The sequence below is a fragment of the Cervus elaphus genome, chromosome 7, assembly GCF_910594005.1.
Source record: "Cervus elaphus chromosome 7, mCerEla1.1, whole genome shotgun sequence".
Classification (NCBI taxonomy): domain Eukaryota; kingdom Metazoa; phylum Chordata; class Mammalia; order Artiodactyla; family Cervidae; genus Cervus; species Cervus elaphus.
Window position 1 is genome coordinate 32,047,352 of NC_057821.1, and position 12,057 is coordinate 32,059,408.

A 12,057-nucleotide genomic window follows, 5' to 3' on the forward strand; every position below is an offset into this window, starting at 1 on the left:
ACAATAGTTTAATGAAAAGAAAACATTAAAAAAATTAGAAGCAGTACGGTGATGGTGGTGGTTTAGTTGCTAAGTCATGTCAGATTCTTTCAACCCCATGGACTCTAGCCTGCCAGGCTCCTCTGTCTGTGGGGTTCTCCAGGCAAGAATACTGGAGTAGGTTGCCATTTCCTTCTTCAGGGGATCTTCCCAACCCAGGAATCAAACCCAGGTCTCCTGCCTTGCAGGCAGATTCTTTACCCACTGAGCTACGAGGGAAGGTCCATGACCCCTTAGAAGCAGTATAAATGTCCCCAAAATAATGTAATGATGAAGCTGATTAAGTACATACATAAGATGGACAAATGCATCAGGAAAATCATGCACAATGAATTGTGAATTTATTAAAATCTATGCATTTGATAACTTTATGTATTTTAATATACCAATAATACTGAGAAGAAATACACAAACTGTTAATAGAGTTAGCTTTGGCTAGTGGAAGGATAGTTTCAACTCATTTTAAACTTTTCTATAGTAAGCACAAATTATATGTACTTTTATCCACTTAACTTTCATAACCAGAAAAAAAGAAAAGTTTTAAAATAAATAGTTGAGATCTTTGTGCCCAAATTTAGTACCTACCAAACAAAGTTTTGTGTTGTATTTGGTCTGAGGCATCTGCCCTCCAACCTCCAAGACAGAGCCTTGAACATAGTTATGCCACCAGTTGTACATAGCATCATGAAATAAACATGAGTTATCTGGTGTGTGTGTATATATATATACACACATATATATGTATATATATATTTTTTTCTATTTTTCCAGCTTTAATATGAGAGTAGTTGCTCCGGTTTATGGAGGGAAATGCCTACACCCTAGTGGCCCTGATTGGAGCAGGACTCTGTGAGGTCCAATACAGTAACTGACCGAACCTCCCAATCTCAGTCCCATGAGTGCTGCCAGATAAAGATGGCCAGTATGGCAATGGAGAAGTTAGCGGTCACAGTCCAGGGTTCTTCCCTCAGGAACTTTGAAAGAAGACATGGCCGAGATTGTTTTCTGCTGTTTTTCCCTTCACTTGAATCAAAGTCGCTGAGAATACAGACGATGAGACAAGAGAAGAACCATCTCCGCAGCCATCTCCTTCTTTCCCCACTTAGTCCAAGTATCTAATCATCTGAATGCATGAGCAAGGAGCTGGATCAAAGAGCCAGCATGACTGAGTTTGACACCTATCTCTGTCCCTGGCAAGCTGTGAGATACTCTATATTAAACTTCACTTTCTTCATCTTAAAAAAAAGGGGGGGGGGGATAATAGTACTGATGTCAAAGAACTATTGTAAGAACTATATGATATAATGCATGTCAATGGGCACTCAGAGAACTAAGTCTGGCACCGCGTAAGAGTTTTTTAAATGTCAGCCACCTTATCATTATCATCATCATCTTAATTATTGTTTTCATTATTAGAACAAGGAGATGGTGTGAGCGGAGATCAAATCCTGTGCTACTTCAAGTCTGGCACACAGAAGAGGTATTGCAAAAGTGCAGGTGTCATTAATCTAAGGAATCCCACATGGCACCTTTGCTCAAATTAGAAAAAGATATCCTTCCCCAAGACACTTCTCACCCATTTTAGAGAAGACTATCCTACTAGGCACAAACATCCAGGAAAGGATGCCTCTTCTGGAAAATGTACCTCCTTGGGCTGTGCAGTGCACAGCCTTCACGGCTGTACAACAGTCCAGATCTCCTTCTGATGGAAGAGACCACAGCGCTTGGTGACAAGTGAGTTCTCAATAACAGAGGGAGGGTTAAAAGGAAACTTGAAGGGGTCCAGGAATTGCCTGGCTCTGTGTGCCAAATTCTGATAGGGGTATTAGAGTGTATGACCTAAGGAGAAGGTTCAAAGCTATTCTCAGAGGTTTAAAGGAATCACGAGCACCCCCCTCCCCCAGATTTAAGGAACCTTGTTCCACAGTTAGGAGATGAGATGATGTAGGTATACGAAGTCTGAGGTGATGCAGGAAATCAACATAGGTTCTAAATGTAGCCTGGGATTCAGGAAAGCCGCTTCTGGGGCAGAAGTCACAGCTGGGGCCCTTTAACAAACAGGAACTCAGAAACCTAGATGGTGAACTTTTTGAGAGTGAAGAAGGAAGGCTAAGAGCAGATAGTTCCTGAGACAGTTCCCATTTCTTAGCTCCAATTGTCCTGAGCATGAAGAACGCCATAAGGGCACATGCGCCCTGAGTCTTGAGTTCTGTCTCTGCCCCACAAGGCTCTGCAGGCTGCCCTTCATTCACATTCGGCTAAGGCATAGTTGACAGCGGCTCCTCCTGCAAAGACATGTCCAGGAAACAGGAGTCAGACTTTGGATCCTCCCCTGCCTGCTCATCCACTCATCTCAACTCTGACCATCCTCTTTCCAAGGAACCCCTGGATTTCAGGCACCATAATCTCTCATCTGCAAATGCTGAGTCTCCTTGCCTAACTGGTCTCCTTGCCTCCCATCTCACTTCCTAACAACTCACTCTCCAGTTCCGTCTAACTCCTAACTGGTCTCCTTGCCTCCCATCTCACTTCCTAACAACTCACTCTCCATACCATAGAGATTGGGTCCCCCTTTGCTGATTTAAGTCCCTGCATTGACCCTCTCCGCCCCCACCCCCATAACAACCCAAAGGCCCCCAAGGCTCTGCAGGAGCTGGCTTCTGTCTACCCCTTTTCCCCCTGCACCAGAGATGTTCAGGAAGGAGAAATGCAGACTGATAAGTATGTAAAGTCAAGGGTCAAATTGATGATAATTTCTCACTCCCTAGCATGTGTCACTCTCTCCCACATGCACGGCTGCTTCACCTGCACAGAGCTCCCCTCGTCCTCAACCTCACCTAAAGAAATCCTACTTCTTCAAGATCCAGAAGCTATCCTTGATCCCCAGAGAATGTGGTCCTCCCTTCCCTTGACCCTACCAAGAGCATTTGCTTCATAGGACCTTCAGGGGTCTTTAACTGTATTTACTTGTTTCATGGATTTCATTTCCTACTAGACTTGGGTTCTGAGAATAGCAATGGTGACTTAACCTCAGAGAACCTGCCCTACCTTAAACAGCCCCTTGCCAAATAATAAGCACTCAACAGATGTCTGTTGAGCTAGGAGCATTCATTCTGAGGGAAATCAGATTGGGAAATCAGCAGGAAATTCCTGCTCCCAGGGAGGTGCCAGGGTTCCCAAAGGAAAAAAGAAGAGAGGGCTTCTCTGGATGCCAAATCCTCTTTGCCTCCACCTGCCACACTTCCTGCAGGAAGATGAGAGTGTCCCGGGCGCTGTGGCGCTAAGAGGCTTCCTCCTGCTTCCTACTCACTCGAAGACTGCCGTCTCTTTAAGATTCTGAACAAAATTCCAATAAGGAAGATGATGACGCAAACAGCAATCCCACTGAGGATTCCGGTGACCAGGGTGCCAGACAGTGAGGGCTCTAAAACAGCAAAAGCAAATGAAAGCCCATGACGCTGCCCCCAGCCCAGAGCAGACCCTCCCCTCACTGCCCTGTTGACCAACCCCAGCCCGCCCACACCAGGTTTTCTCAGCCCCTGTCTCTCATCCATACCCCAGGTGGCAGTGAGGGGCTGATCCAGGCCTGGGTGCTCCACTTGGCAACTGTATCTCTGCTCTTCCCCAGGGAGCACGGCCAAGGCCACCCAGGCCTGGTAGGTCCCATCCCCATTGGGCAACACATCCTCTGGCTTAACGTCCTTGGCATCCAGGGGCTGCTTGTCCTTCAGCCACCTTATGGTGATGTTCTGGGGGTAGAAGTTCAGAGCCCGACACCGAAGAGTGGTCAGTGCAGAGGTCACGTGATGAGTCACCTTCACCAGAGGAGGTGCTGGACAGGAAGAAGGGAGGATCTGGAGAGGGACTCTTCCTACCCATGCCAGGAAGACCAGAACTTTCACTTCCTTTCTTTATCACTTTCACGTCCCTTTCTTTACAACTTTCACTTCCCTTTCTCTACTGGTTGAAGGAATCACCCTGTGCAGACAGAGCAGGCTGTAGGAAAGACACACCACCATTTCATGTCCTAAAATACATGATTCAGTTCTGATGTGTCAGTCACAGTCATAGCAGCCTGTTCTCCAGTCCCACGTGGAAATATGCACACCTGTTGCCCATGTGCTATGTTCTTTGTTAATACTTTAAGTTGAATCAGATGAAACTGCCACTTGTGTGTGTGCGTGTTAAGTCACTTCAGTCTTGTCTGACTCTTTGGGACCCTATGGACTGTAGCCCACCAGGCTCCTCTGTCCATGGGATTCTCCAGGGAAGAATACTGGAGTGGGTTGCCATGCCCTCCTCCAGGGGATCTTCCCAACCCAGGGACTGAACCCATGTCTCTTATATCTCCTGCATTGGCAAGTGGATTCTTTACCACCAGCACCATTTGGGAAGCCTGAAACTGCCCTTATGAGGATCAAAACTGATTGAATATGTACTCTCAGTAATTTCACCTGGTTCAACCTGATAAGTATTCTTGTAGGGAGGGGTCTTGTCAGATAGTCAGCCTTCGTGGCTACTAGTATGGTCTGTGAAAGTAGCTTTGACCCCTCAAGATTGTGCTACTCTGACTGATTGCCTCATTAGGTAATTTCTTGCCTTGGTATTCATTCATATGAAAATTGGCATCTCTGAATCCCTAAAAGTTATAAATGGGAATAGGGTTCTTGGTTAAATCGAGAGAAAAATCACAGTTACTTTTTCTTTAGCTATGCACATGGGAAAAAATGAAAATCATGACTCACAGCTATATGATACATCTCAACTGTAGGGGGGAAACCTCGAGGTAGAAAACTCAGGCCTCAGTACCTTCCCAGAGAGTCATACAACATCGGCCATCTCTGAAACCCCAGCTGGGGATCCTATACCCTGCACCCCCATCCACTCCATCACGAGAGGGCCAGAGAGTGCTCCCACCATACCTTGCTGCTCCAGAGGCCCTCTCCCCAGCTCCAGCAAATGCAGCAGCTGCTCAGGGCAATCCCGATCCAGGTAGGCCCTGTTCTGCTTGGCCCGAATCTTGTTCACTTCCCACTCCAGCTTGGTGATCTGGGCCCTGGGCTCTGCTGCTCTCCAATCCAGTGTCTCAGGCCGGAATTCAAGATGGTCCTGCCCATCGTACCCGTACTTCCAGAACCCTCTGGTGCTGTTGTCCTCTTGCAACTCACAGCCCAGGATCACCTGCAGGGTGTGGGACTCTGGCAACGCCCCCAGCTTCGTTACTGAAACCAAAGGAGCAGGTCCCCGTTTCCGCCATTGTGTGTGTGTTAGTCGCTCAGTCGTGTCTGACTCTTCGCGACGACCCTATGGACTGTAGCCTGCCAGGCTCCTGTGTCCGTGGGACTCTCCAGGCAATAATACTGGAGTGGGTTGCCATTTCCTTCTCCAGGAGATCTTCCCAGCCCAGGAATCGAACCCAGGTCTTCCACATTGCAGGTGGATTCTTTACCATCTGGGCCACCAGGGAAGCCCTTACAGGGATTACAGGAACCATTACAGGGACTGAACAACTTCAGAAAGCAAACACTTGCCCTTTTCTCTGCCCCCCAGGACCTCAAATAGCCAGGATCTCAAACCTCCCTCAAGATGCATCTGTGAAGCAGAGACACACCCCGCCCACCTTGGGAAGGTGAGGCCCGCTCTCCACGCACCCTTGCTCTGGTTGTGGTTGTCCATGATGGTCCAGAAGTCCACGATGAACATGTGGTCCCAGCCTTTCAGGTTCTGACTCAGCTGCAGCCACAGCTGGCTGCTGGCCCTGCCCCAGAGCCACGGGACGCGCCGCTCTGCACGGCGACTCTCATGATCATAGGACAGGAACAGCTGGTCGTCCACATAGCCCAAAGCCTCAAACAGGGGCAGCCCGAGGTCTGGCTTGGAGGCGCCCATGAAGAAGAAGCGCAGGGAGTGTGACCCTGGGGAGAGGGTGACAGGCCGCATAGGAGACTGGGAGTCCACGATCAGAATCTACTCGAACCAGCTGTGTCTGGTCCCACCCTGTGAAAGTGGGTGGTGCCCTCCCTCCCCATGACCCTTTTTCCCCATGACCCTCCTTGTGCCATGTGGGGGTGCCACCCCCTTGCAGCCCCCAGCCTCTAACCCAGAACTCACAATTCCAGCAGCCTCCCCTTGGGGACAACAGATTCTAGAAAATCCCAAGATGTGTCTAGCTAGGGAAGTTGAGCTCTGGAGTTGATGCTCAGACCCAATTAGATCCAAGTCCAGAGGAATTATTGTCTGATTTTTATCAATACTTCCATCTCTAAACCCTTTCCTCTGTACAGACAGACCTCATTTTTTTTTTTTGCCCTTTGAAGCTGATGTGTTTTTTTTTTTTACAAATTGGTGTTTGGCAACCCCATGTCAAGCAGGTCTATCGGTACCACTTTTCCAACAGCCTTTGCTCACTTTTATATCTCTGTGTCACATTTTGGTAATTCTCACAAGGTTTCCCACTTTTTCATTATTGTTCTATTTGTTATGGTGATCTGTGATCAGTGATCTTTGGTGTTACTATTATAAAAAGATTTTGACTCTCTGAAGGTTCAGATGATGGGTAACATTTTTTAGCAATACTTTTTTTTTAAAAATTAAGGTATGTATTTTTTTTAAGACAATACAGTTGTACACATAACAGCATACAGTGTAGTAAACACAACTTGGGCATGTACTGGGAAACCAAAAACTTTAAATTGTTTTCTTATGATGTTCCCTTTATTGTGGTTGTCTGAAACTGAACCCACAATATCTCTGAGGTCTGCCTATAAATGTTTGTTGTTAAATGCTGAAAGATGTGCTGATAAATAGCTCAGGGTATCTTTCAGCATCAAAACAGTTTCAAATCAAATGCAAATGTGAAAAAACACCCAGAAAGCCCAAGAGGACACGCCTCTGGGCAGGTGTGAGTTTTCTTATGCATTCCCTTAATTCTATTTTTTTTTTTTTTTGTTGGGGGTGGGGGGTCCCTTAATTCTAGATGGGGGAGTTCAGTGTGTATCCATAATGCCTAGAACAGTGTCTGGCATGTAGTAGATGCTTAATACATACTTGTTGGATGACTAAATGCCAACTTCTAGATTTCGATCTCTGACCCAGAACTCTAGATTCTTACTCTCCAACTCTGCCTATATGATACCACCAGCTGGATGACTCATTGGAATTTCAAACTTGAACAAGTCTAAAACCAGGCTGTTGGTTGCCCCCAAACTGCTCTTTCTTTTACCTTCACCACCTTGGAAATGACACCACCGATCCCCCTGTTGCTGAGGCTGGTAAAATAAAGATAAAATAATAATAGAGCCACCTTGACTTTTCTCTATCATATGATCCTTTATAGATCCCTCAGCAACTTCCTTTAAAATAAATCCAGAATAGAATCATTTCTCACCACCACCTCCACTCCCACCTGGCCCAGTCTATCATCTCTTGCCTGTCTGTTTCGTCCTGGTTTTTTTTTTTTTTAATCACTGTTTCCTTCATTCTGCTTTCCATAGAGCACCCAGAGCGATCTTTTCAACAGGTATTCTTGATCACATCACTCCTGGTTTGGAGTCCACACTGCAACCTGTGAGGCCCTAGGAGACTCGCCCATGACTCCTTTGCTGAACCCATCACCTGTTCTGGGCCTCTGGAGCCCTTGCTCTTCCTTCAATCAGGGCATTTATTTTCTTAGGGACATCTGGCAATGCCTGGGGATGTTTTTGGTTGTCGCGACCAGGGAGTGTACTAACATCCAGTGGGTAAAGGACAGTGACTCTGCTAAATGACCTACAGTACATATGACAATCCCCACAACAAAAAATGTCGATGAATGCTGACGTTGCAAATCCTTGCCAGGTCCCCCTAGCCTGTCCGGGAAGCGCTGCTCCCAATGAGTATCATCCTTACTTCAGGTCTCTGCTCAACCCAGCCGGGGAGAGTGGCCTACCCTGTCCTCCTTGCTTCACAGGTTACCCATTACCTGATACTCTCTATCCCTTTGTGTATTGTCATCCCCATCTAGTCGAAGGCAAAGCATCAGAGGACTCGGCTCCCTGCTCTTGATATACTTGTAGTCAGTGAAGACTTTCCTTCATCAGATTTTATGATTTAACCTCTAATGCAGAGTAACTTTTAAGAATCGCAACTATGAAGAGCCCTGGGTAACACTGAACAAAGTTACTCGTGAGCAGGTCTTATTTTGTTCTCATCATCTATAAACTGTGGATACACATACGACCTAACCTCCAAGTGTGGTTCTGTCGGTGTATAAAGCATCCAGAGCTGTGCCAGACAACAGTGAGGGCAAACACTGTCAGCCAAGATTACAACCGTGGTACTTCATGTCAGAAAACCAGACTGTCTAAATTCTTTGTAACCTGGGGAAGGATTTAACCTGAAGTTGTTAACCACTAGCAAAATCAAGATATGAATAGTTCCTACCACCCAAAGGCTGAATAGAGTCAAGTAAGATCACAGATAGGAAGGTGATTTAAAACTGAGGTCATTACTTACAGGCTAACTATCATCTCTTTGGCTTCCTTTATATACAGTACTATTAACATTGCAAATTAACAACCCTGGGCTGAAAAGAACTGTGAGATTCAGTTCAAAAGTTCAAAAATATCAGGCAGGTTACTTTTCCAGGCAAAAGAACAATCCCCAAGAGTAAGGCCCCTGGCCGACCTCTCTCAAGAACCTCCCATCCTCAGTCCGTGCCAGTGGTTCGGAAATGGAAACCCGGCGCCCTTCACTGTGTGTTCACTCAGCCCTGTCTCCCAGTCCTTGGAGCCCCCGGGTGTGGAAACACCGGAGGGGGCAATCCGGCCAAGGTCGCCCTTGGTGAGAAGAACTTCCTGTTTGAGGCGTGATCTGGGGTAAAAGGACACAGTCGACAGTGCGTGCGTGCTAAGTCGCTTTGGTTAACAGTAGAAACAAGAAAACCGAGATCAGAGGCCAAGGACCCCTAATCCTAGCTCGACCTCAATGAGAGACTTCTATTCTCAAAGCGTCCAAACTGGGAGAAGGAGTGGATGGTTCCGAGCGCCACGCGTGGCAGCGAGGACGGGGAGTGGGCGGGGAGTGAGGGGTCAAGGTCTTGGAACGGGAGGTCCCCTAACCCCATCGGCACCCCCAGTGGCCCGCATGCCCCCCGGGAGAAGCTGGGGGAGGGCACCGCGCGCAGGGCTGAGCAGTCCTTCGGTGTTTAGCGAACTCCCCAGCGCTAAGAAAAGCTAGTTTCGATTTTGCCTCCCCCGCCGCGCCCCTCTCCGGCCCGCAGCCCCGGGACTCACGCGGCGGTCGCCCCTGCGTGGCCGCCGTCCGCAGGAGGATCAAGAGGAGAAGCGCCGGCCGGGCTCGCGGGCCCATTTTCCCGGCTCGGACCGCGCGTCCCGGCGCTTTTCAGCCGCTTGGGTAGGGCGGGGAAACGGGGATGATCCAAGAAGTCACCCTGGAGCCATTGCCGAGGCTCCGGGGATCCCAGATGAAACTTCCTGGCCAGTGGGATCCTTTTCCGGGCTGCTGCTGAAAAGAAATGGGTCTCCTGCGCTTGAACTCTCTCTCCTGCAACCCAGAGTACCTGCTTGGGAAACACTCGGTCACACAGCTGTGTCTCTGGTTTTTTAAATCCTGAGAGGATGCTGATTGAGGAGAATATATTTAATGATTTTCTGATCTAAATATTTACCATTTAAATATTGAATAACTTGAATATTCAGGTACACATTTTCAAAATTTTTAAGTTCAACTTGCCAATCTTGATATTCAACTTACAAATATTTTTTGCATAAAAACTTCATTTTATTCTTTGATCAGAATTTAGTTAAATTATAAGCTTAACAGATTAGATCCTTTCTATTGAAGTATCTTTCATAGCTTTTATAGTTACATTTCATGAACTACTGCTCATTGGAATCATTTGGAGAATCGTAAAACCTATAGATGTTCTCCTATAGCCCTGGGGCACCCATTTAATTTCTGTGCAATGCCACCAGGGCACTGGGATTTTAAACAACCCCCCCCCCCCCCAACACAACAAAGTTTGAGAACTACTGTCTTAGACTTTTCAAAAGGATATTAAAAAATATTTAGGAAAAAGTATTTCCCTAAAACCTTTAAATGTCTAGTAAATACAGTGATATCTTTAAAAGCATGTATGCAAATTTTTGCTATCCAAGAAAAAATTCAAACTTGGAAATTTTGGAAAGTATGGAGATATGAAATAGGGTGGAGAAAATGTTGAACACTGATGATGAGTACATGGGGGTTGACTGTACAATTACTTTTTTTTTCATAGGTGACAGCTTTACGGACATAAAATTCACTTACATACAATTCATCCATTTAAAGTTTATAGAGGTGAGCAACCATACCACAATCAATTTAGGACATTTTTCATCCCCTCCACAAAGAAACCTTTTAGTACCTTTTAGGCATCATCTCCAAATTCCACCATCCCCCTAATCAGTCTCTAACCTACTGTTCAAAAACAAAATTCAGCACAGTAAATTTTTAAAATCGAATTGACTTTTTTGAATGATTCATGAGTCAGGCAGCATACCATATAGTAAATAGAGGAGAACTCCAAAGAGCTACCGAAAAGGAAAAATGTATCTTTACAATGGCCTTATTCTGGCTTCTCTGAACCTCAATCTGCTCATCTGTGAAATGGGGATAATAAACTCTGATCACAAAATGATACTCTACATGAATGAAATTTTACAGCTTTTAATAGATAATGACACTCCTAGAGGGTAATAATAACAGACCTGACAGATTAGGAACAAACTGTTTTGGTTTAGAGTGCCATCAGAATGAATGACATAGCATAATGAAGTGTCTCATTTGCAAAGAGTTTGAGGCCAATGCAATGACTATTTTTGTCAATTGTTATCTTTCAGCTCTTCGAAGAGCCTTAGAAACTTTAAGGGAGAAAATGTCCTCTATATTTAATATCTACAAATGAAAACTGTCCATATATATTGTTTTCATTACCGATGAGAAAAACAACAAGTCTACTCTTGCTCACTTTAGTACAGTTTTTGTAAACTACCCTATTATATCTTATTTCTGATGAGTATATGTGTATGCCTTCAGGGCACATAACTTATAATCAATCTGCAAGGCAAAGTTATATTGCTAGCCGCTTCAACTCTCTGTCTCAATTTTCTTGTTTTGTAAAGAGGTGGTGATAATAGTTGCTTCATAAAATGATACTTAGAATTAAGTTTAAGAAACCCCCAAGTTGATAAATGAAGCCCTCAACAAAGTGCCTGGCAAATAATCACAGCTAAATCACATTTATTATTATTACCTTTCCAAATATAATATTAGTATCATCAATGACATTTTTTTACCTGAGGATGCTGCTCCCTACCAGGTGACAGATCAGTATCTACTTGCAGATTGTCTATATTGTGGTTAGTGGTTATTTCACAGTTAATAATAATTTTAAAAGATAAAACATATGCAGTCTCTTTAGGTCTCTGGATTCTGGGGACTTCTCTTAGGCCATGCTACGTAGCATGTAGAATCTTAGGTCCTGGACCTGGGATGCAACTCATACCCCTTGCACTGCAAGTGTAGAGTCCTAACCACTGGACAGACCGGAAGTCCCTGGGGTTCTTGTGCCTAATTTGCTGCTCACATTCAGGACACAATTAAAGTGGCTTCTCCCCAAGGTTTCTACTCCCATGATAGGGTAAAATTGGCCATTTCCTCCATTTGTCTCTACTCTGCAGTATACCAACAGATGTAAAACCTTTCTGTCCATTCTCTTCTATATTTTTCCTTTTATTCTAAACAGTATGCACTAAGGGGGTAGTTATGTGTGCTTTTCCTTCTTAGTAATTGTTAAAAAAAAGTGATTGAATCAATCACTTGTTTCTAGTCTGTTTGATAATGTATTTCTCCTTATAGAGTATTGACTGCGAAGGTCCTGTTGGTCAGCCTACTGCTTGACTACTCAGGGTACTTAGTCCATTCTCACAGCCTCTCAATACTGTCACTGTCATTTGTAGGTAATAATCATTTCTGTCC

At 45.3% G+C, this 12,057-nt stretch overlaps 1 protein-coding gene across 1 annotated transcript; it reads right to left on the bottom strand.

Annotated features, from left to right (window-relative positions):
• Window positions 1-363: 363 nt before the first annotated feature.
• HFE (homeostatic iron regulator) lies at window positions 364-9,543 on the bottom strand. Its single transcript, XM_043908309.1, has 6 exons — window positions 9,312-9,543; window positions 5,691-5,954; window positions 4,962-5,261; window positions 3,596-3,871; window positions 3,350-3,463; window positions 364-2,324 (listed from the first exon to the last, which is right to left on the bottom strand). The coding sequence occupies exons 1-6, from the start codon at window positions 9,385-9,387 to the stop codon at window positions 2,284-2,286; spliced, it is 1,071 nt and encodes a 356-aa protein (XP_043764244.1). The 5' UTR covers window positions 9,388-9,543; the 3' UTR covers window positions 364-2,283.
• Between the last annotated feature and the right edge of the window lie 2,514 nt (window positions 9,544-12,057).